General features: G+C 32.7%; 3 protein-coding genes across 3 annotated transcripts in view; 1 reads left to right on the forward strand and 2 right to left on the reverse strand.

Annotated features, from left to right (window-relative positions):
• LOC133202066 (G patch domain-containing protein 2-like) lies at positions 1-4,730 on the reverse strand. Its single transcript, XM_061337851.1, has 7 exons — positions 4,625-4,730; positions 3,328-4,029; positions 2,815-2,882; positions 2,013-2,221; positions 1,432-1,476; positions 627-777; positions 1-345 (listed from the first exon to the last, which is right to left on the reverse strand). Exons 2-7 carry the CDS (start codon positions 4,008-4,010, stop codon positions 146-148), a joined length of 1,356 nt encoding a protein of 451 aa, XP_061193835.1. The 5' UTR covers positions 4,011-4,029; positions 4,625-4,730; the 3' UTR covers positions 1-145.
• A 243-nt stretch (positions 4,731-4,973) lies between these two features.
• LOC133202078 (sperm-associated microtubule inner protein 10-like) lies at positions 4,974-7,523 on the forward strand. The gene is made up of 3 exons (XM_061337862.1): positions 4,974-5,106; positions 5,877-5,970; positions 6,202-7,523. Exons 1-3 carry the CDS (start codon positions 5,009-5,011, stop codon positions 6,424-6,426), a joined length of 417 nt encoding a protein of 138 aa, XP_061193846.1. The 5' UTR covers positions 4,974-5,008; the 3' UTR covers positions 6,427-7,523.
• A 2,480-nt stretch (positions 7,524-10,003) lies between these two features.
• Positions 10,004-23,537, reverse strand: part of LOC133175760 (putative elongator complex protein 1) — a 30,949-nt gene continuing 17,415 nt past the window's right edge. Inside the window, exons 18-32 of the mRNA XM_061310873.1 lie at positions 19,078-19,267; positions 18,690-18,848; positions 17,790-17,927; positions 17,182-17,267; positions 16,365-16,510; positions 15,765-15,885; positions 15,347-15,444; positions 14,795-14,996; positions 14,449-14,573; positions 14,084-14,258; positions 12,793-12,916; positions 11,702-11,829; positions 11,375-11,529; positions 10,673-10,754; positions 10,004-10,132 (exon numbers count right to left, since the gene is read on the reverse strand). Of these exons, the coding sequence (XP_061166857.1) occupies positions 10,053-10,132; positions 10,673-10,754; positions 11,375-11,529; positions 11,702-11,829; positions 12,793-12,916; positions 14,084-14,258; positions 14,449-14,573; positions 14,795-14,996; positions 15,347-15,444; positions 15,765-15,885; positions 16,365-16,510; positions 17,182-17,267; positions 17,790-17,927; positions 18,690-18,848; positions 19,078-19,267 (2,009 nt within the window). The 3' untranslated portion in view covers positions 10,004-10,052. The remainder of the gene's footprint in view (positions 10,133-10,672; positions 10,755-11,374; positions 11,530-11,701; positions 11,830-12,792; positions 12,917-14,083; positions 14,259-14,448; positions 14,574-14,794; positions 14,997-15,346; positions 15,445-15,764; positions 15,886-16,364; positions 16,511-17,181; positions 17,268-17,789; positions 17,928-18,689; positions 18,849-19,077; positions 19,268-23,537) is intronic.

Consider the following 23,537-nt stretch of genomic DNA (forward strand, 5'->3'; position numbering starts at 1 on the left):
CTAAAACATGATGAAAAATAATGAATGTAATATGAACAGCAATGCTTCTTAAAATACAATTAACCTTGTGTTTATAAAACCATCATTATAAACATCATTAACATGATAAAATTAATTTAAATTTTTGGCAAACTGAAGACTTGAATTAGGAGTCCATGTTTCGTATGTATGGGTGGGAACTGCAGCCTAAACCTTGTCGTTTTGGTCGTCGGTATGCCAGCACGGGCACTTCGATGCCGCTGCCCTCTGACCCCAGACCATTTCCGGGCACCCAACCCATGTCTTGTAGCATCTTATTACCTATGTTACTCTCTGGAATCGGGTCAGCATTACCTCCAACTACACCTGTAAAATAACCAATATAAATCCTACAAAATTTCTTTATATTCATCATACAATTTTGCTTGAGAGAAGAAATGACGATACATGTATACTTGTAATAGGTATGTGCATGGCAAATATAACATTTAGAATCTTTTTAAAAAAATTTTTTTGTTTTAATATGAAACAAGGTAAACCAGTTACTAGATTAAAGCTGATTTGAATATGCTTGAATTAATATTAACATATATGTTTGTCACTTGTAATGAATTTAATTAAAGTGTATGGTGACAATTAACTAGTACCTTCCTCGATGGGACTTTGTAGAGGTGGCGTTTTGCGGAATCTCTTCTGATCTCCATTTCCATTTGATTTAAAACCAGAAGGAAATCGACCCTGTATATCATTCCATTTCTGCCTCTCTTTCAGGAAGCGAGAAAGAGTGTATTTTGGTTCCTGTAATTGAAAAGCACATGTAGAATAGCTAAGCTTTTGTTTATTAAAGCAGAATTTTGGTATTAATACTGTAAACCAAGTATTATTCATGTCATCTTTTATTGGCGATTCGTCAGTTTGAAATCAATCCGCAACGATTTAAGTTTGCGATTGAGGAAACATTCTCTATAAATACAAAGCAAATTAATTGTTCGCGGTGATTAATATTTCGTGAGTTTAAGTAGGTCTGGAAACTCACAAATATTTCTTGCATGCGAAAAAAGTTGGTTTACAGTACATGTTACCACATATTTTAACCTTTCTAAAACACTTAACCAGGAAGATTTTGCAAGAAAAGAAAAATTGCACAAATATATCACATGTGTTTACCTCATGAAAAATAATTTTGATTTGTTAAATTGCTTAAATCCTGGACCAATTTTTGTCCAAACAATAATATTCTAAAGACTTGCCTTTTAGAAAAATTAAACACATTTATCACGAGAAATGTAAACATAAATTCCTTTTTTCTAATTTACGTTACATTTTATACAGCTTTCATTGTACTACTATCATGGTAGGATACTGTACTTCAATTATATATCTTAAAAACAGAAAATTACCACAAAGAGAACAAGAACAGGCTTTTACAAAGATAATAGTATTAATTTATACCTTCTCTTTCAATTTTCTTCTCCCAAATCTGATTGGTCTTCCAGTCTACATATTAAAACAATGTATATAAAAAAATAATTAATAAAATGATTATGTCATACACTTGTATTTCATAAACACAATGATAACACAAAATCACCAAGAAAAGAAATCAAAAGTCTTCAAGGGACAGAACTCCTTTAAGAATTTAAAAGCTCAACATGCAATTTGTTGTGTTCACATTTCTTGTGTAGGTGAACATCAATTTGAAAACTCTCTTTTATAATTATAAATCAGCCACTTTGCCTCTCCTATTTATTATTATTGTATTTAAACTGTTCTTTATTTCAAAAGCCAGGGGAAGGGCTGAAAGAGACGGTTCCAATTTTTAACTAGAGTAATTCGATACAGATTTAGCAGTTTTGATATAAATACTTTATATGTATTGTTTCCTGAAGAAAATTACATGGATTTCATAGATTGCCATATTATATGCCTTAAATTTCAGAGTACACTGGGACAAATTTACGTTTAAAAATTTTTGATGAGGTACATAGTCTAAATTAATACCATGTACGCAGTAAAAAGGACTTCTACAGTACCTTAGCCATCATTCTTGTGACTCTGGCTCTGAACGCCAGCTGTGAAGATTTTGGTATGTGTTCAAAGGAGCCTGTCAAAATCTGTTGGAATTTCTGCCTATCAGATTCTGATTCAATGTCCTCTGAGTCATTCTCCCACCATCTTATAATGCCAGGGATTCCACATGCTGGTCCTGACTCATAGTAAAAATCACTGTGCTCATCATCAGCTTTAAAAAAAAAATAGGCCATTGGTTAAAGAGGGCCTCCTTTCTAAAAGGAATAAAACAACTAAAAACCAAGTTGTGAAAGCTCTTGTAACAAAGTAATAATTAATCTGACTAGACAAGAAAAAAGAAAATATGTCATTTAAATGTAACAAGAGCCATTCCTAAAACACTTATCAATATAAATTTCTGTTAGCTAAACCCTTAGAATTGTTCTTGGGTGTTTACCTTGAGTGTTCAGCCAGTTTGCTATATATGTACAGTACATACAAAATATACAATTGCAGTCTATTTTGTAATTGATTACATGTATTACAAAACATACAGCAAGACCAAGAACAAAATTGGTTAAACTTAAAAAAAAAAAAAAATTATTGATAAAATATTGTTATACGAAGAAATTTTGAGTATGTTGGAGAAACTTAGCTTTTTAGAAGTATGTGTGAAAAAAGGGAAAACTTTTTCTTCATCAACTTGAAAAACAAAATTCAGTTTTCCCCTTAACTGGTCCATGTGGCAGTGTTTGACCAAATGCAGTGGTGCTTGATAAAACCAAAGATTATCATTTCTTTTTATTCCTATCAGATGATACTGACCTTCCCTAGCTTCATCATTTGTAAGTAGTCCATCACTCTCACTACTGCTGAGCCCAGAGCTGCTTTCTCTGTCAAAATCAATTTAGACTTAGAATACATTCATGAAAAGAATAAACACTATCATGAGGAAACTGATATGCATCTAAGACACAGTTTCAAGTACTGTGGAATTATATTTTGTGGTGGCCCAATATTTGAGGAATTTGTGGGTACCCTTCATCCACAAATTTACATCCTCCACGAATTAATATAGTATACTAGGATTTCAAAGTCATACTTCCTTTTGAAGATATGAGTGAATAGATGAAATTATGTCCCCTTGAACCTGTAAAATTTAAGCAATCCACGAAAATTGGCCCACACAATTTTTGATGATTCCACAGTATTTAAATGAAACTTTTATCATTAACAAGTTACATTTATATTTTTTCAATGTACATAATTAATATCTCCAAGGCACTGTATACAAAATTACGATCAAACACAAATATGTAATTAAATATGTTCACTTACATATTACTTCCTGTTTCCATGGTATTCTGGTCATTGCTATTTTTAGACTGATCAAAGCTGGTTGAATATTCAGCTCTTGACTTGGAGCTTCTTTTCCTTTTCCCAGGATGCACCTCTTCTTCCATCCCAAACATGACATCATTAGTCTTTATATTTGACATATACCTGATTTTGTGTGTTTTTGATTTATGATCTGAAATTCCTAATGGTGGTTTCATGCTACAAGTCTCTGATTCTGAATCTGTTGCCATGGCTTTATATTTCTTTCTTCGTCTCTGAGGTCTTGATGGGGATACAACACTCTCATTAACAGAATCTGATTCAACACACTGAATAAAGTTAGAATTCAAAGGCATAGAAAGTCTTGTTATTTTTCCTATATCATCATCCGAGTCACTCTTTCGGGTAAAATTTTCAAAATAATCTCTAAGGGCTTCATCGTAGCTACTCCCTGATGTTTCACTGATGTTTCCACAGTCCAGTAGCAGTGTCCTACGTTTCTTTCCTTTTCGTTTTTTGTATGGTCGTTTGTTAGTCATTGAATGATTTGAGCTCTTAACTGGAGAAGTTGATTCTTCCAATGCATTTGCAAGATCTTGAACCAATTCATCCATACTCACAAGACGTGAGTTTGAATACACTCTGAGATTTTGAAATTGTCGGACAATATTATGATGATCCATTTGTGACCTTTTTCGGCATCTGAAAAATAGTCATCAATCAAGAAAGATTTTAATAATTATCAGAGCAGATAGCCACTTTTCTTCTGTACATTGATTGAAAGTTTAATAGCGAGCAGCGCAAAGTGCCATTCACACTTGTGCAGTTTGAAGAGGTGGATGTAAGTTAAATTTGATAGGTATTCATTAAAAAATTATGCAGAACTGTGCTAGCTACAACGGTCACACCATCAACGCATTAGGGTCAAGGGAAAGATGGAAGTGTCACTTGGTTTCCAGTAGTAACAATAAACTGTGGAATTTAAATTACATATCACCTCATTTATGATAGGAAGTCTCTTACCGAATGTAAACCAAAATTCTATTGGAACCGATACATACGCCGATATAGCGTACAAATATATTTAAAAATCACATCAGCGCTATTGCTATTGAAGGGTTCGTTGAGATATAAGCCTATAGACAAATGAGAGGGAATTTTGTAACATACGACTGTCAATATTTGATTTAGATCTGCAATGAAACGGACATTATTTTGTTGTTGATCGCTGTTAAACGTATTCCACCAGTAGAAATGAAGAAAGATAAAAACTCATAAAAGAAAAATTGTCACATACCTGTAAAATATTTAAGAAAAGAACTAAGAATCAAATTGTGGTTTCATTATCGATCGCCATTTTTCAGCTGATGTTCTAAACTTCCTGTTTTATAAATACGTTGCATTTACGCATACTAATAATTTTTGATAATTGCGTTGCTAATCTGCGACATATTTTACTTACCTTATTTATTTGAAGTGGATCTATTTGACACTAATCATTCATCTTATCTTCAATTAAATTAGAAACAATCAGTTAAATATTTAAAAAAAAAAAAAAATCCTCAAACAAATACTTAAATTATTTTCTGCGTCGCGTGATAGCATCAAGCATGGAAAAAAAGTCCCTTAACTGGTTCCCAAGAGCACTAGTTTACACGCAGTAGGAAAGAGAGGAACTCGAATGATGGCTGCTCCAAAAGGAAAAGGTTTTATGGCTCATGGACCAAATACCATCGATCAGAAGTTTGCTGAAAGACTATTTAAACATAGTCGTGAAAGGTTATTTACTATATATATTGTTTAATTAATATCAATATTTTGTGAATTTCTTCTTTTCAACAGAACCTTTACGTTGCTAAGGAAAACATTGTAACGAGATTCACTGAACATAACTCACACGGACTTCTTCTGTTTTATATATATTTAAATAAATGTTACAGGCATCTCAAGAATCTTAATTTTTGCGACTATAAATAATTTGGGAAAAATTCCAGTGTAAATTATAAGTTGTTTCATTTATTTTCTTCATTCTTGAGATGTGTAGGGCTAGTTGCAGTACGGTAGAAGTTTTTAAGCGTGCATTCCACAGGTACTTGGGTCTTGGTTTATAAATATATATATATACCTATTGATGTGTAAAAAGTGCACTCTTTTTACATAACAATATTATACATATTTAGACCCAAGTTATCTTTGGTGCATTTCAGACTGAAATGTATATCGGTATACCAGGACTGCATTCAAGATCACAGTAGCTATGTAGCTCTAAGTAGCTGCTACGATCTTGAACGATATGCTAGCTTATCCATAACAAGCATTAATTCATACAGCGAGTTCAATATGATATCTATATATCTAACCTAGCAGCTAGGCTAGCTGCTACAATCTTGCCCAATGGAATACAAATCTGGTATTCTGCTAGAGAAAGGATAGTTTTTGTAAATATGGAATGCTTTAGTTACTATCACGTATTTGGATATAAGGTGTTGATGCATTCAAATATGGACAAGCAATTTTTATAACTTCTCTGTTTCTTTCCTTTTAATTAGAGTTCCAGAGTATTCACGCCTTCATCCAGTTGTTCCACGTTTGTACACACAAGAATGGAAGACTGACATGAAAAATAGGGATCTTATTGTCAAGGTAGAAAAAGCATTACATATTTGAATATTCATGAATCTTAATGAAGGTTGCTTTAATTCGATCTTTAACATAACAAATGTTTTCTGTTTAAATAATCAGAAAATTCTGGAAATTTGTGCATGTAGGAAATTTATGCTCAATGTACAATAATATTGATGCATAAATATCCTCATAAACTTGATGTTACGATCTTTATAAATTAAAATATTTAAAATAATGTATCCATGACAGAATGCAGAGCTAGGTGGTATTCCTCACTATGAACATGATGACAACCTCTTTTTGGACAAGCGGGAACAAATGCATTACAATGTGGAGGATCGTACTAGGGTTGAATCCAAGTATCCCCATATGGACAGAGCCACTCTTCTACGGCCAAATTTCCATCACGAGACCTCAAAATACCAGAGTGAACTTATGTTCCGCAGAGATGAAGATTATGTTGAAACCTCTTAAAATGGTCTGCCAGTTCACGATATTGTTCGACTTTTAATTGTATACACATTTACTGAAAGTCACTTATGTTATATGAATCAATTTTGTTTTAACTGTAAATATTTGATCCATTATGAAGAATTTTTTTTTTAATTAGAAATTTTATTACCAATGCTGGGTTTTGGTGCTTGTCTAGTCTTAGATCCTACACAGCAACACAACAATTGTGAATCTGTTGTAGATTTATAACAATCAGTTTAGAGTATTAAACTAACAGTAGGGTAACTGTAAAAAATAATATGGTTTAAATCATGTCTGCTTGATATCAGTTAGTGTTTAGATTATGATGGTACATTACACAAGTTGATGTCTCACATTTCAGTATTAGTTGTTATCATTTTTTTTTTTAAATGACACAAATAGTAGCCTATATCAGTATTCCATTGTTATTTGAAGTGCTCAATGTAATTATATATTTTTCAATAATTTTTAAGAAATTCGAAAATACTTTAAATATTTTTGTTAAATAAAAAATATTCCAACTAACTGTTAATTTGTAACTACATGTAGAACATTTATGTTTGTTTTGCTGTGATATTGTTTAACATATATATGTTTACACATTTTTAAGTTCAGTATTACTGTTTTAATTTATACAGAGCTTCTATTTTTATTGCAGTGTTATTGTCAAACTAATTTTAAGTTTACACCTTCACTGGTGTCTAATGTTTTTAGAGACAAAAATTCTTCTACTTGTGTTTAACATACTGTCTGTTTGGAACATACTATTTTCTTGGCTTTAAAGACAGAAATTTGTTGATTTGTAAAAGAGAAAATTATTTTACTGATCTGTTACCTTTTTAAAACTTTTAAGAAAATTCAATATGGTAAAAAAGGTATGTGTTTGTTTATACAAGTCAAGATAACAAACAGGCATCTCACAAACTGTCTTTCAATTTTTGGATTTTGGGTTTTATAGATTCTTTTTCCTTTCATTTTGACTGGTTTAATTCTTCTTTTGATATGAATGTTTTTATCCTTTTCTTAGACATGTTCATTTGTTGCGTCATCTCTCATGTACGAGTGCTTAGTGACAATAAATGTTCAGGCACAAGAAATATATGTTAAATTCTTAATCTGTATACCAATTTAAGGAACATTCGAAATTAAACAATCATAAAATGACATCAAACAAGTCGATTCCTTCCCATGGGTAATCAATTTGTTTGTATGTCGTCATGCGACATTTGAAACCATATATCACCCATATATATAAATATAAAGTTTGTAGTCATTGAACAGGTACACAGACAAACAACCATTCAAAAGTTATGGTCAAGGATAATGTTTTTCAAAAGTAGGTCAAACTCCAAGGTCAATCAGTCAAAATTAATGGAACCTAAGGGAAGGTCTTGTCACTAGGAATACACTTGTGAAATAAGAAAGCCCTTGCACCAACCATTCAAAAGTTATGGCCAAGGTTAAGTATGCGCAGCACAGTTAAGGTGCCAAATGGAAATATCGGCGAATTTTTTAGATAGAAAATACATTCTTTACAAGGATGGGCATTTCTTTTTAGGACTTTTCTGTTATTGGACAAATGCAATGTGGTTGAAAACTACATGTTGAGGACGATTAGATTTCTTATTAAGACTTGTCACGTGATGTGGCAGTCACGTGATTTTAGCAAATATACCTGAAGTATTGAGGTCATCTATAAATTCTAATATTGCAAGGGCATAACCAAGTTAAAAATCTAAGTTTAACATACAATTATTTTCAACACTCTTTGTAGTTTGTGAAAAGTGCTGCGAACCTATATAGATTCTACTATCTAATTGCTAAAATTACATTTGTTAGACCATATGTTGAATATTTTGCTGGTCAAGTACATTAAATATAGATATAATTAATTCATTTGCAAGATTTCAACAGGTTCGCAGCACTTTTCAAATATCTTCATACTTCTTGAGTTAATGTGTAAAAGCTTGTCATAATTCATTGAGGGTATGCCCTTGCAATATATCGATTTATCACGACCCATTTATTACCCTTCAATGAATCTGCATACAAATATACGACAGTTTCGCTTGTCTAGGGAATGTACGGGAAGTATATGAATAAAATCATAAAACGGACATTGCATCCAAGTTAATGGTCTCTTATATATCTACAATTTATATTTTACTTAACTACAAAATACATTTTTCATTGTATAAATATAACTTGATCCGCCTCTCACTGCATACAAACTGCGTCAAATTTTCCGATATGACGTCACATTGACAAGTGCATTGCGATCAGTGAATTGTTTATATATTGCTGTGTGGGATTTAACCAATGACAATAATGCATGCACTAGTTAGTATTGATGTAGTTTAAAGCTATTCATGAGTTTAAAATAGCAAATCATTTCATTTTGTGGTAATTTGAAGAACTTATATTTTTGTGTGATGTCATAGTAAGCATTTCCCGAATAAATTAGGCCCCGCCTCCTTACTGCAGCCTTAACTGTGCTGCGTGGTAAAATTTTGCAAAAGTGGATCAAACTTCAAGGTTGTTGGTCTTATCAAAAGGAATACGCACGTGAAATATAAAAGCTATAGCTACAACCAAACTAAATTATGGGCAAGGTTAAAGTTTTTGTGGACAAACAGAACAAACTGTATGGAACCCATACTGGTGAACCAAATACAAAATAGTTATGGTCCATAGTGCTCACCTTTAAAATGATCAGGAATTAAAGGACAATGTGTGTGAAAAAAAAATTTAATGAACATAGAGGCCCAAAAGTTCGCAAAATCCTAAAAAGTTTACAGAGAGTGTTGCAATGTAGATGCAAATCATGTTATGAACCCCATACAGCGATGATAGTGTCAGACTATCATAAAAATCCTGTGTGCTGTTTTGAATGTATGCAATGCATTCCTTTTAGAATGTGTACAAATATATATTCAGTGCTGGTATTCCATTTGATCATATTAAGCAGATTTTTGTTTACAAATGTGCTGCAAGACTTTTTTGAAGCAAATGAAATTACAAATTATCAAACAGTAAAATCTGCTTGAAGCAAATTTATTTTTTTTTTACTACTGGAAAGAAAATTAAAGATGACAATGAATTTCTGTTACATGTACAAAGAAGCAATGAGGTGGTGGCTCATAAGTATACTGTATATTTGTCTTTTCCTGTAGACCTGTAAATTCCCTTTTCTGTCTCTGTCCAACAAATGTTACTTGTTCTTCAAATGTTGTCTGAAGTACATAATGGTAGGATAGGATAAGGGAGAAAATAAAAACAGGAAAAGGAGGGAGACAAGGGTGTGAGGAGAAAGGAGGAGTTAGATGTGAATGTCAGGCCCCCCCCCCCCTTTGTACCAGTACATGACTTCTAATCTTTGTACAATGTATAACAGAAGTCAATCCTTTTATATATAAGAATAACTTGCATTTAACAGGGAAATACGGGATATTATCTGGACAGTCCTGCATCTATAAGTTCCTTTTGAAGTGATCACTTGAATACACCTCAGAGACACTGATTGCTTTCAAACAGGAAGGCATCTTACATATACACAGTTCAAAAACCACAATGCAAGTATTGAAGACAATGCATTTATTTTTAATCTCTTGCTGGTAAATGTATATTCATGACTTGGAGTCATCTAGCAAACTTAATTTCCATTTAATGTCTTTGTGTAATGGAGGTGCACTTTTAATTATGGGATCTGAAAAAAAGAAAAGGTGTGTACGTTTTTTTAATTAAAAAAAAAAATTCAGCATGTAACTATGTATATTATAATAAAGATAATCATGCAGTACATGTAATGAGAAATTTACGTGCACATTTCATTCATTTATTAAAAGGCAAAATATGAAATCCATTGGAAATCACAAGTGCATATCTTAATCCTGACATAATTAAATTTAGACCAACACATCCCACAAAACATTACCAATGTTGTGTCCCCAATGTAACACTCCTTGTAGGATGCAAAATGAAGTTTTTCAGTAACTGTTTTATCACAATCATTGTGTAAATTTTGAATTTTTCTAACTTATCACACACATGTAATTTCAAGTTAGAATTTGCCATGAAATGAAATATGCCCGTGTTTCACATGATCAATAATGGTTATGGTTGAGTTCACATAATCCAGTGTTGATATGAGTTTAACCCACAAATACCCACATTTATCTAAAATAAGTTTCCATCATAAATTTAAGTAAATACAGTCAGCAATGAGGAGATAAGTTGGGAATTTTACCTAGTTTTTCCTTTGTTGATAAAGTTTGTCCTCTCTGTACTGCCTGGGCAATAGTGTTGGCTGTGGCTTGAGGACCAAGTACCTGTATACACCAAGATCACAAGCATTGTAGTTAAAATGTAAAAAGCAAAGGACACTTTTAAATTAGCTTTCAGATAAGTTCAGGTAATTAAACATATAGATTTCTATTCAAAGTACACATAATTTACAACCCATAGGCTTAAAGAACTACATGTTGTCTGAATGAAATGAATGCATGTCCACGCTGATTACAAGTTTGGACAGGTATTCATTTAATACAAGCAAATTTTAATATTTTTCATTATTTCAAAGAAATATCAGTGAAGCTGTTAAATAATTAAATATTAACCCATGGTGTAGATACAAATGCAAATGTATGAACAAAATATTCTTCCTAATCCTAGCATATTCTTAAATTTTTTTTTGGCAATAAAAGTTACACCCCCTAGATTCTGACCCAAAAGCCATTCCCAGCCAAATTTTCAATTCATTGACCCAAGGCATAGCATTCTCATTCTAATTTCATTAACTAGATAGTGGACATGCTGATAGATTTCGTAAATGCTAAATGTTCCTTTATTCAACAACGGGGACATGAATGTTGTACAATTTACATAGCCGTCGCACAGCTGAATTAGTGAATGTTCTATAAACACATTGAACCTCTAGAAGACAACTCACCAGAGACTCCTCCCCTTCTTCGGCTTCATCCAACCATATCGAGGGAATTGCACTGTCAATCAAAGTCAGGAAACTCCCAAACGTCTGTTGCAGTTTGCAGGCCTCTTTGTCAGAATTAAACTGAACTAAGACTTTTACTAATTCTTTCACCTCATCTAAAATCACACGGACTTATTAGAAGTCAACAAAACTCTTCACGCACTGTCCATCATTAATGAAGCTTAAATATATGAAACTAGATCTCCTGTAAAAGCTTCTTTAGAGCAAAAACAAATGATGCAGGCACAACAAATGCAATATGGAAGGCATGTACCACTTGTTAATTACCTCTCATTATATCTACTGAAGTGATAATTTTAGACAAAGCTGCAATTAAAGCAAAGTCTTCATAAGGACTTCCTTCCTTCAGCCTCCATTTTTTCATCTCAGCTTTTCGTCTGTTTCGTGAAGAACGACTGAAAAATATGTTATTTATGAGTGATTTGTGATGCTTGATGTGGGAACTATGTCAATCTTTTTTTTCAGCTTCCTCTCACTCTAACAGTTTATGAATGAAAAATTATCCTAAGAATTATGGTACTGTTAGCTACATAGCCATCTAGTGAATGGATACACGATGACCCTTGATCAGTACATAAGACACAGCTGAAACATTCTGACCAGATCTATCTAATACTCAGTCTAGAGATGACTATGTAAGAAACTATAAACAATACAAAAATATGTTTATGAACTTTTAACAAATGAAGAATAAAATAAATGAAAAAGGTGAAGACAAGCAACAGTGATTGATCTCAAAAAACAATCTACAAACAATACAAATCTGTGAAACAGGGCATAAAACTAAGACCCCAGGAAATTCCAGAGGTGGGATCAGGAGGGCTAGGAGGAGTAAGTATCCCCTGTTGACCGTTCTCACCTGCCGTGAGCCCTGTGTAATGATCAGGTAAATCAGGTAAACTAAATCCACAAATTACACACAATTTGTTTTTGAATATGATGACTCTCACATGCAAGTGTATGACACTGTCAAAATTATTTTGAGTCACCTCAGTATATGTTTTGGTATAGAATTTTACAGTGACGTTTATAGGATCTACATCGTGTTAATAAACCAAATACAAGCAGACATTTTTCTAACTAGTCAGAGGTTGGGGAAAGGTAATAATGCATCTTTGCAAAAACTTTTCAGAGGGACAAAATCCAATTTTCATCATGCACCGATATATTGTGTACAGTTCATAAACCATCTTCCCAAAAGCAGATTCACTTATCAAAATTTGCATAACCTTCAACTGTTAAACAACTTATAAGAATTAAACTACTGATTTTAGGAATGTCTGTATCCAGTAAAATCATTTATATACTGTAAATGTATATAACTATCAAAATCTAGCGAATTTTATGGTAGTCTGTACCCAGTGGACTTGGTGAAGGTTGAAGACTGTGAACCTGAGTATTTCGATGACTGGATGCTCTCCCCTGTAGCACTGCTGGCATCTGAGAACAGGTCAGCATCGGCATCGTTCACACCTCCTGTCTCTGGAACACAAATATCTAATTAAATTATTATTCAACACAAACTGATAAAAGTCCCTTTTTATGATTCATACATGTACAGTGAAATCTGTCCAACCTGTCATGCACTGGCAGACAAATTTTGCATCGGAATACACAGGGTGTCGGATTTGACAGTGTAAAAGAACATGGAAAATAGTCAAATGGGAATAAAAATAGATTGCACAGGTTTCAGATTAGACAGTTTTCACTGTATTTATATTATTACATGTATCTAATATTACACCTCATACAAGTTATAACACATGTCTGTCACTGTATAGATACAGTTTATCAGATGACCACAAATTCAGTGTAAAGTCATAAACAGTCAATGTAATTTTTCTGTGATGTAATAAATGGTCTATGTATACAATGTGGTTCAATAGAGTCAATTCATACCAAAGATACTTGAGAAATAGAATATTTCAGGGGTTTAAGATTAAAAATGCACAAAATTTATTTTAATTTAAGTCAGTACAGCTTTATGGGCATCCTGTATCTATATCTAAATGAATGTTTAAAAATAATACTTTAGTTATTTTTTAAATAAGACAGTACAAGTGCGTGGTACTAAAATGTACACAAATTTCTGCAAAAACCTGACAGTTTTGTGTCGAAAAGGCAGATTCTTTTTAATGTAAAAAAAGCAAGAGGCCCATGGGCCACTACGCTCACCTAAGTAACTTTGGCTTTGTTGTTTTTCACCTAATTTCCCCCCTTGTAGTATCTTATTGTGGCCCCGCCCTAACCCCTGGGGTCATGATTTGAACAATTTAGAATCTACACTACCCCAGAATGCTTCCACATAAGTTTCAGCTTTTCTGGCCCAGTGGTTCTTGAGAAGAAGATTTTTTAATGACCCCACTCTATTTTTGTTTTTTCTTGATTATCTCCCCTTGGAAGGGGACTTGACCCTTCATTTTAATATTTAAACTCCCCTTTACCCAAAGATGCTTTGTACCAAGTTTGGTTAAAATTGGCTCAGTGGTTCTTGAGAAGAAGTTGAAAATGTGAAAAGTTTACAGTCGGATGGACGGACGGATAACGGGTGATTAGAAAAGCTCACTTGAGCTTTCAGCTCAGGTGAGCTAAAAACCATAAAACCCAACTATGTACATGTACATAATGTTCATTGAAACAAAATGCTACCTTGAAACTCTAGCCTTGACCTTTCTTTCTCCTCTCTAATGACCTTTAACCTCTTCCGATACTTTTCAAAATCTGCCCTCATTGATTCCAGAGATTCCATTTGACCTTCATAGCTCTCCAACATTGCTGGCTTCAAGTTTGTCTCGATGAAATCAGTTCTACTATGTTTGTACATCTTTGAACGAATAAGATTATTGTACAATGCATAAATAGTGCATAACCACAGAGTATGTTCATATGTAAAGCTTTCTTAATGAAGTAAGACTTGGCTATAAGGAAATCTTGGTTGTAAGGAAGTTATACCATTTCCCCATCCCTTATATCACAACAATTTCTTACATCGATATAAAAAATTTCATATTTACCCTTCTAAGGGCCTCTTCCCACTGACATCCTTCAATGAGACAAACAATAGCCTCCTCTACATCATTAGCATATTCTTCTAGAACAGTGGCAGCATCCACATGGCTTTTGTTGTTACGCAACTGATCTGAATAACAAAAAGTATTTATGTTACACTCTTTGTCTGACTTTTTTTTTTCGCTCCAGCTGAAATATCAGTACAGTGTATTTGCATCAAAGTAAACAATTACCATTTACTGAAAAGTTTAGACAATTTTTTTTCTCATCTCACCCAAATACAAACTTGTCAATGAATAAATCACGATAAGTTATTACATGTAATTCTATGACCAATAAGTGGCTACTTACTGGCTAATTTTCGTGCCAAATCAACTTCATTTTCCTTATTGTACTTTAATTTAGCAGCCATACAGAAAGCTTGTCTCCAGTTGCTGCAGGACTTGAAAGCATGCAGAGCTAGCTCCCATTCCTCAGCCTTCACATACACAAGCCCCGCCTCCTCTGGTTTCTTCTTCTCAATCAGATGTTCTCCATACAACTTAGCAATTGCCTAATAATAAAGTTTATACAAATCTTAGAATAGAGACTTTTATGAAAAATTATGTTTGTAACCCTACATCCACCATGGCAAAATAAATACACATGACAATCCAAAATGATTAAAAATTATTTATAGATTTTTCGTTTTTAATTTCATAATGTTTCTACCCCCAAAACTAACATGATATAGAACCATGATAATTTTTGAAATTATACCGCTGCATGTTTAAATAATAAACATACAAAATACAAGGACTTGATCTTTGAGAGCATTGAAACTTACAGACAAAACAGTTTAGGAAAATTTAGGATAAGAAAACCAACAGTTATGAGATTTTGTGCACTTCAACTAATAGTTACCTTGTATTTTTCTGATCCCACACTGAAAAAGGACAAAGCCTCCTTGTACAACTTGTGATCACTGACCAACGTCAAACACTCATCAAAATGGTCTGGACCTTCAACAAACAAAAATATGACATAGTACATAAACATAAATATGGTTTCAGGAATCTAAAATTCAGTTGGAGATAAAAGCTGTAAGGCGCACTGGCCCTCTGATAAGAGTGATAACTCTCCCTGGGAGAAATGACCAATACTTTTATAAAACTATCATGTCTAAAAGCTATTTGAGTGAAAGCATACTGATTGTGTGCATTCTAATTCTAAATTAAATTTCTCTGAGAAAATCATTAGCATGAAAGCAGAATTTTATATGAGTGGTCAGAGGGATGATAATTAAATCTTAAGAACTGCATCCAAAGAGGAAATTACTCACATTGGCTGATATTTCTCAGAGCTCTTGTGTATCTTTTAAGGTGTTTATCTATTGTATAGTGCTGGTAGTATCCCTCAAGTCTTCTCAGATTGTTCAGGAATGGTATGTATTCTTTTGGATCCTGAAATTCAATATAAAAAATTTGGAGAAAATGAAAGCTGCATATCAAATACAATTAAACTATTAACAATAATTATTAGACTAATTGGTGCCTTGCAGTTAGTAAAGTCATTAATTTTAGTTCAACTAGGCAATATTCATGGTGCTAAATTATAAGTTTGGTTGATCAACCTCCAAACGTGCTTTAATTGTCACCAACAAGATCAAGATAAACAAAAACAAGCACAGATGATATCTTATATAATGCACTGACATGTAAATTTTTAGAATTTGGGACAAAAAGTTCAAGTAAATTTTAAGATGAAGATTTCAAGCCTTAAAACTACATATAAAAGTTTCTTAATAATCTAGAAAATTACCAGATTTCCAGATCAACCAGTCCTAAACCCTACTATAACCATTTGAACAAAGACTTATCATCCAAAAAAAAAAAATGTAGAGTCAAAATTTTATCTTTAAGCATATTTTAAATCTGCATACCTTTTGTGATTTTTCGGCCACCATCAGCACCAAGTCAAAATCATAAGTCCCCAGTGCCACGTCAAACATTTCATTAACATCTACCAGGAAAAGAAGGAACTTCAGTGCCTCTGCTGGACTGACCACAGCATTCTTACTGGGTGTGTCTGGAAAAATAATCCCAAATATCAAATTCATTGATTCAAAACACATCAGGGTTCTCTATTGTATATTCTTTGGGCTTCTTAAAGGTTTTTAATAATGAGAAGTAGTTCCTTTTTTCTCAACTGAATGGTGTTATTTTCCAATTAAATTTCAAAATAACAAAATAACAGAACAAAACACCAGAAAATCAAAATAAGATGAGTTTTTGATTATATATATATGTATATATATATATATATATATATATATATATATATATATATATATATATATGTTGCTTTTCTCAATTTTCCTCAAAACTTAACTACACATACAGTAAAACATGGTTATAACAAAGTGCCAGGGATGAATGTTTTTGCTTCGTTACAAATGTAATTCATAATATCCGTTTGTTTACAATATATCTTAGAGCCACAGGGAATGAAAATTACTTCACTGTAAGCGCCAATTCATTATAAGCATGTTCAATTTAAGCGTGTTTTACACTACAAATTTTTCCCAATTTCACAGCCCCGGCCCTTGTATCAAAAAGTGGAGAGCCCTACTTGCCCAGTCTCTTGAATATTTTGATTTTAAAATACACATGTATTTTTAAAAAAAAAAAAAACCACCATACATCTCTTTTTTTTAGAGAAAAATACTGAAAAAAAAACTCTAGACTGTCCTTTCTGACCTCGAAGACTTCTGACCAGAAGCAAAGCTTCCTCCAATTCAGGGACTGATTTCTTTACATATGATGTCAGGATGCTCAAAATATACCTGCAAAATACAAATTCATGTAAATCATGTATCCATATGCAATTTTTAAAAATCTTGGCGGTATGTTTTAAAATACTTTTTCAATGCATGTCCATTTTCCTTTAAAAACTTTGACCCCTCAGCAGCTGCATTACAAAAGAGTCCTTCCCTTGGATGTCATATAGTTGAACCTCAATATCAGTATCTCTATTACAATAAAAATGTCCATCTGAGATAGAAAACCAAACCACTTTTTCTCTATGTAATTTAACCTAAATGTCATGAATCCTCAGACATCTTGAAGCTTTTTTTTCCTCAGACTCATCAAGTTTGATATACAGTAAAACTTGTTTAGTACGAACACGGATATTGCCAATTCATGGCTATAGCAAAGTTTCCTTGGATCCCCACCTATATAAATTTGAATCATTAATTCCTTATATGGACATAATGAATTACGGATAGAGCGAAATAATTTCACAGGTCCCAGTGACTTTGTTATAACCGAGTTTTACCGTAATGAGGTATGACAGTATTTCCTACTTGTTTTCATCCTCCTGGATCAGAGCCAGTCTCACGGCATCACAGACGGTGTCCACTTTATTGGTCAGTTCGGACTCCTCAGTCAGTGGTGACCGATTGTAAGCTGCTGTATACATAGTTCTGGTTACATCTTCTTCCCTGTAAAGACCCTCAGTCAAATAAAACTGCCATTCAAATAAACTTAAAAAATAATTTAAACAGAATTACAACTTGAAATTTGTGACTCCATTTTTTTTTCTTTTGTAAAAATATAAAAATGAACTACCAAAAGTAGGCAAAAGAGAGGGGCACAGAGTGTGCTTGTATAATTAATGCTGAATTTTTATTTAGATCAGACCAAATAAAATCAAAATCAGGTGTTTTTCTCTCCAAACAATCTTTCTATAAATATTTCTCTCAACCCAAAAATTTCTATCAGTCTAAACATTGAAAGATACTGAAAGATACTATTATGATGATTTCCAATCTAGGAAGTTCAGAGAATTGACTGTATAGGGTGCAAAATTTTATTGGTATAACCTTAACCTATATTATACTGTAAGCCTGAATCAATATCAATGTAAGGGGAGGGGGGGGGGGGGGGGCTACAGTGGTCTAATCAGAGAGCTATGGGATATTTCGTGGAGGTTGACACAAACCTCTTTGGATTAAGTTAATATGATGATTAACTTACTTTTGATCCTCATAAGATTCAGTTATATACGTGACAAACTTAAACTATTGTACTGTATATTCTCATACATGTAACATTCAGATGTTTCAGTATAAAGTCTCTGTACATTCTCATCAGATTTGGTTATTTTAACTTCATAGATTTAGTTGTTTCAGTGATTAACTTCATAGATTTAGTTATTTCAGTGATTAACTTCATAGATTTAGTTATTTTAATGAAAAACTTACTGGAGATCTGTGAGAAAGAGATTGATATGGCTGACATTGTTGATCTGCTGTACAAACAGTTGGACGTTTGACAGGAAGTTGTCGGGATTATGATCGTAAATCAGATTCATGTTGATTCTGTGTCTCCTCATGGCCGTCATGGCTTCTAAGAACTTTAATCTGAGAAGGAAAAAAATATCCAAACTAAGTACAATATTGTTTGAGAGGTCAGTGATATATATAGGAAGAAAAATATTTACCGGTATATCAATTACTGGTGGGTTTTTTTTTTTTTGCGAATGAAACAAAGGGCTGAAAAAAACTTTGAGATATCCGAGGAATCGAGATATCAAGGGTAAAATTCTTAAATAATAAGTGATAGGGACTTCTAAAACACTGAGATCCATACTCATCTAATTTTCTTCTGACTGATGAGAGAACCAGAGCTCGAGGATGAATCGTTTCCAGATTTCCCCTCGGCATCTGAAGAACCAGCTTAGTGTCATCTGGAACCACCGTCACAATCCTAGATCCACGCTCCACTCGCCGAATGCTTTCATCAAAAGGATGTGCCTTGCCATCAGATAATGTAGGCAAAACTAGGAGTAGCATTAGATATGGTATAATAGACTAACCCAATATACAAATAAATAGAGGATATTCAATGTTTTGTAGTTGGATATGGAATTTATTTCACGAGTGGGACAGGATTTTTATATTTTCACGAGTGCGAAGTCTCGAGTGAAATCAATTCCATATCCAACTAAAAAGCATTAAAATTTCTGTTTATTACAATTTCTTTGAGTTTTTTCCCTTTGCCTCTGTCTTTTCTTAACACAGAGTCAAAGGCTGTGACGTTGAGAAGTAATAGCTTAGCAGTTGTGAGATTGAAAACATTGTAACATGGATTTTTTTGTGAAGAAATTTGCAGTTTTAGTCTCTATCAAGATGATTTAGTTACTATATTGTAATGTTATGTTGTGTTGTTATATTGAACATTATGTTTTGAGATGGTCCCTAAATGCTGTCGATTGACTTGAGTTAACTTTAATTGTTTTATAGTTGTAAATTACGGGAAACTTGCATTTTACAATACTACATTATGCTCAGGTACTTATTTTTACAGTTTAATGTGTGTAATTTTATTCATTACTAGATTATTGTAATGTCATATCTTACGTATTAGTTATGTTGAGGAAATTCGAACTGATATGTCACACGTGCGTTTCATTTCATGGAAATCATTAAATATTTTAATTGACACACTTACTGATTTATTCCCAGGCTATATGATGCATTTCTTGTATTGTTAGGGTATATGCACTGTCTTAATTCCATTATTTGTACACTTTTTGAAGGAAGTTGTCAGCTACTATTTTTTGTAAGGTTGACCTTTACTTCCGGGTCAATTTGCTGTTTTTAGATTTCACCCCTATTAATATTCATGCCTCTTGTGAATTTCATGACGTGACATTGTAAGTAAACAAAGTAATATTTTTATCTTTATACATGAGATGTTGAATGAAAAGTAGTATTTAAATTGTATAATTTTATTTGTTTGAAAGTTTTAATAATGGAACTATGTTGCACGAGACATTTTCCGTTTACTGTAAACGAAATCTGTTCTTAGTAGACGAATTTTTAGAGTAAATTGGTTAAACGGATTTTGACGGGGTATAAATATGACGAATCCGTCAATTTTCGTTAGTCTGCAACTTTTGGGTTTTAGAGAAACAAGTGGGGTTAGCATAATTTTAAGATGTAAGTTTATTTATTCATTTGGAATTTTACTGGGTAAAAACTAATTGAAATTGCTAGGAAATATTTTTAGGGATTTAGATTTGATCACATATTTCTGAATTTGGAAATCTGATCAACTAATTTGTTAATTAGTGTGAATAACTTAAATTAAAGTCACATATTCCGAGTTATCTCTGAATCAGACTTTACAAAAGTTGGGAATTTTATCAATTTATTAATTAATTGCAAGTAATTTAATTAAAGTCACATATTTGGAGTTATCTCTGAATCAGACTTTACAAAAGTACTGTTTGTGAATTTACTTGAATTCTGGTTTTATTTTGGGAGAAATTGAGAAACAAAGGAATTAATTTCATGTTATTTTGAGGAGGCTATTAATTTATTATCTTGTTAAAAGGGACTATTGCACTAAATAAATTGTGGAACTTGAAGCAGACTCTTCATTTTGTTTCTTTGGTACTTAACGTAGGTCGCGGGTTTGCTGACGTCGTTAAAACTGGGTACGCAATTTATATGATTTGGGCGACTTTCTTGTGCACATTTGATTATGACGTCACAATGAAAAAGAAATCTGCGATGATTTTTGTTTTATTAAATTCTTCAGTTTATCATTATTTAGCTATAACTTTTCTTGGAATTGGTAGTTTAGTGTTATATTATTTAAGCAACAACTTATCACAAATAATGAAGGCTTTTTACGATTTGTATAGTCGATACAATACTTAGATAAAACTTTTGTTGGTATTGGTAATTTAGTGAGGAAGGCTTATTCGAATGATCGACACTGGAAATATTAAAAAAATTTAATTATTTGTTATCAATCGCATCTTCTCGGGCCTTTCCTGCAAACTAGGAAAAACAAGTGGTTGTTTTTTCGGCTTGTCGGAAAGGCCCGAGAAATTGCGATTGATTTGTTCTCACTTGGTATCGCGAAACGATATGGACACAAGGTTCAACTGACCTTTTTTCTTTTGATCGTATTTGAATTATCAGTTTTGTTTTATTAAGAAAGAAGCCATTATTAAAAAAAAAATCGCAAATACACCTGTTACGTCAAAAGATTAAATTTTATTTTTAAACAGGATATTTTTTAAAATATATAGATGTACAAGTTTATCATAAATTTAATACTGCTAAGGTACGATGAAACATTAAGACAATTTTTTAGCGGCACTGACTTCCTGTTAGGGGACAACTATTTGATTCTGAGGGAGAGGAGGAGGGGGTGGCAAATTTTACCGAGTCAGATTGTTTATTTTCATGTCGATGAAGGACAGATTATTTATTTCCAAAAAAACAAGGACAGATTATTTATTTCTTCTTCACTGAAAAAAGTCTGACGAGCATAAAAAAAGAAAGAAAAAAGAACATCAAAGTTGAAAACTCCCGGGGGGGGGGGGGGGGTGCTAGAACTAGTCTTGGACAAATTATTGATTTTCTTGCCCAGTCGAGGACAGATTATTTATTTTCAACATTTTCGAGGACAGATTATTTATTACCAAAATCTGTAACCCCCCCCCCCCCATGAAATGATCGTCCCCTAAGCAACAGCTTGCAATGCTGTTACCTACATATTTTATTCGCTACTTTGCTTTCCATGTCCAACAAATAGAATTAATGTTCTAAAAAACCTGGCTGTTGATTACGTCAGATAAAATTAATTTTTAAATCCTCGTCCCATTTTCCCCTCTGAAAATGTGGTATGTAAAAATAAATATTTTGTTTAAATATATTCTGAAAATATATTGTATTTAGCCGGGACGACAGTTGGCAGAAATTCGTAGATTTGAGAGAGCGCCTTGCTGAATAGTCTAAATAAAACATTTTATATACTTGAATTAAAGGATACCGTTTTCCGCCAGCACGCTTGAAAAGAAAAATATACAGCCAAATGTAAGAATACATCTAATCAACGATAAAAAGCAAAACAAAACAAACAGAAAAGAAACGGTAAGAAAACAACACATAAAGAAAGTAAATTGGAAGAAATAAACTAAAGGATTGATTGTTGTTTTACGTCCCTTGCGAGAATTTTCACTAATATAAGACGTACAAAAACCCTAATCTTAAGAGAAACATATCTAATAATCATTTCATTGATATTAAATTATTATGATACGATTCACGGGCCACTTGAAAGCAGATAGACGTGAATTTCTTTTTTATAAAAATTATTTTAGCTCATATTTCTGCACTGAATACCGGATAGATATTCACGACGTCAAGCATGACGTCGCGATATTTTATGGCGTCGTTCTAAAAAATGTTACATTTTGCGATATAAAAGCAATTGTCCACATTAAAATTACGCGAAAACTAACCCGAAGACATATTAATTTTTTCACATTGATTTATTTCAAATCAATTCTTTGTTAAAATACCAAAGGGAAAACAATTTCGTCTGCACCATTTAAAAGTTATTGATATTTTTTGAAACAAAATCTTGCCTCAAAACGAGCCGAAAACGACGTTTTTCTTATATAATTCAATAGAATAACGTCGAAAATGTAACGACAACAATGGCATATTTGGGATTTAATTACACAAAAACGATGCAGACGAATTTTATAAAAATTTCAGAGAATATAAAACCAAGGTAGAGGATTCATATAACTAATTTTCATGGTATGTTTTCGGACACTTTTAAATGGCCTGCAAACCCGCGACCTACGTTAAATAGTACCTGGTGTCAGGAAAAAAAAAGAATTAAATAATAAAAGAAATAAATTTAAACTTCAAAATTTGAACTGCACCATCCTGACAGACTCAGGCAGTTCAGAGTGTAGCGTCAGCACGTTACAATATCTTTTTACAGGCCAGAAATGATTTTTACTTACTTTGATATTCTTTCACACTGTGACAGATAACTTTGATATCTTTTCACACTGTGAGAGAATATTACTTTTATTCAATAAATAAATCACAGTATTTTACTGTTGAAAATGTAATAAATGCAGCTTCATAAGAAAAATTAGGGTTTGGTTTTAAGCACATGCTAAAGGTACAAATGGATGTTTAAATGGAAAATTGATTAGACAGTTTAGCAGAAGAAAATCAGTTACCTATAAAAAAATCCAATGGACATTTAAGCAGATGTTTTTTTACTTG

The sequence above is a fragment of the Saccostrea echinata genome, unplaced genomic scaffold (genome assembly GCF_033153115.1).
Source record: "Saccostrea echinata isolate AGI-Se365-2 ecotype Australia unplaced genomic scaffold, CSIRO_AGI_Sech_v1 ptg000002l, whole genome shotgun sequence".
NCBI lineage: Eukaryota > Metazoa > Mollusca > Bivalvia > Ostreida > Ostreidae > Saccostrea > Saccostrea echinata.

Coding starts and splice junctions, on each gene's coding strand:
- LOC133202066 (XM_061337851.1), bottom strand. CDS start 4,010: ATGGATCATCATAATATTGTCCGACAATTTCAAAATCTCAGAGTGTAT. Junction 2,883..3,327: donor ATGGAAACAGGAAGTAATAT/GTAAGTGAACAT, acceptor TGATTTTGACAG/AGAAAGCAGCTCTGGGCTCA. Junction 346..626: donor ACAAAGTCCCATCGAGGAAG/GTACTAGTTAAT, acceptor GTTATTTTACAG/GTGTAGTTGGAGGTAATGCT.
- LOC133202078 (XM_061337862.1), top strand. CDS start 5,009: ATGATGGCTGCTCCAAAAGGAAAAGGTTTTATGGCTCATGGACCAAAT. Junction 5,107..5,876: donor TTTAAACATAGTCGTGAAAG/GTTATTTACTAT, acceptor CCTTTTAATTAG/AGTTCCAGAGTATTCACGCC. Junction 5,971..6,201: donor ATAGGGATCTTATTGTCAAG/GTAGAAAAAGCA, acceptor TATCCATGACAG/AATGCAGAGCTAGGTGGTAT.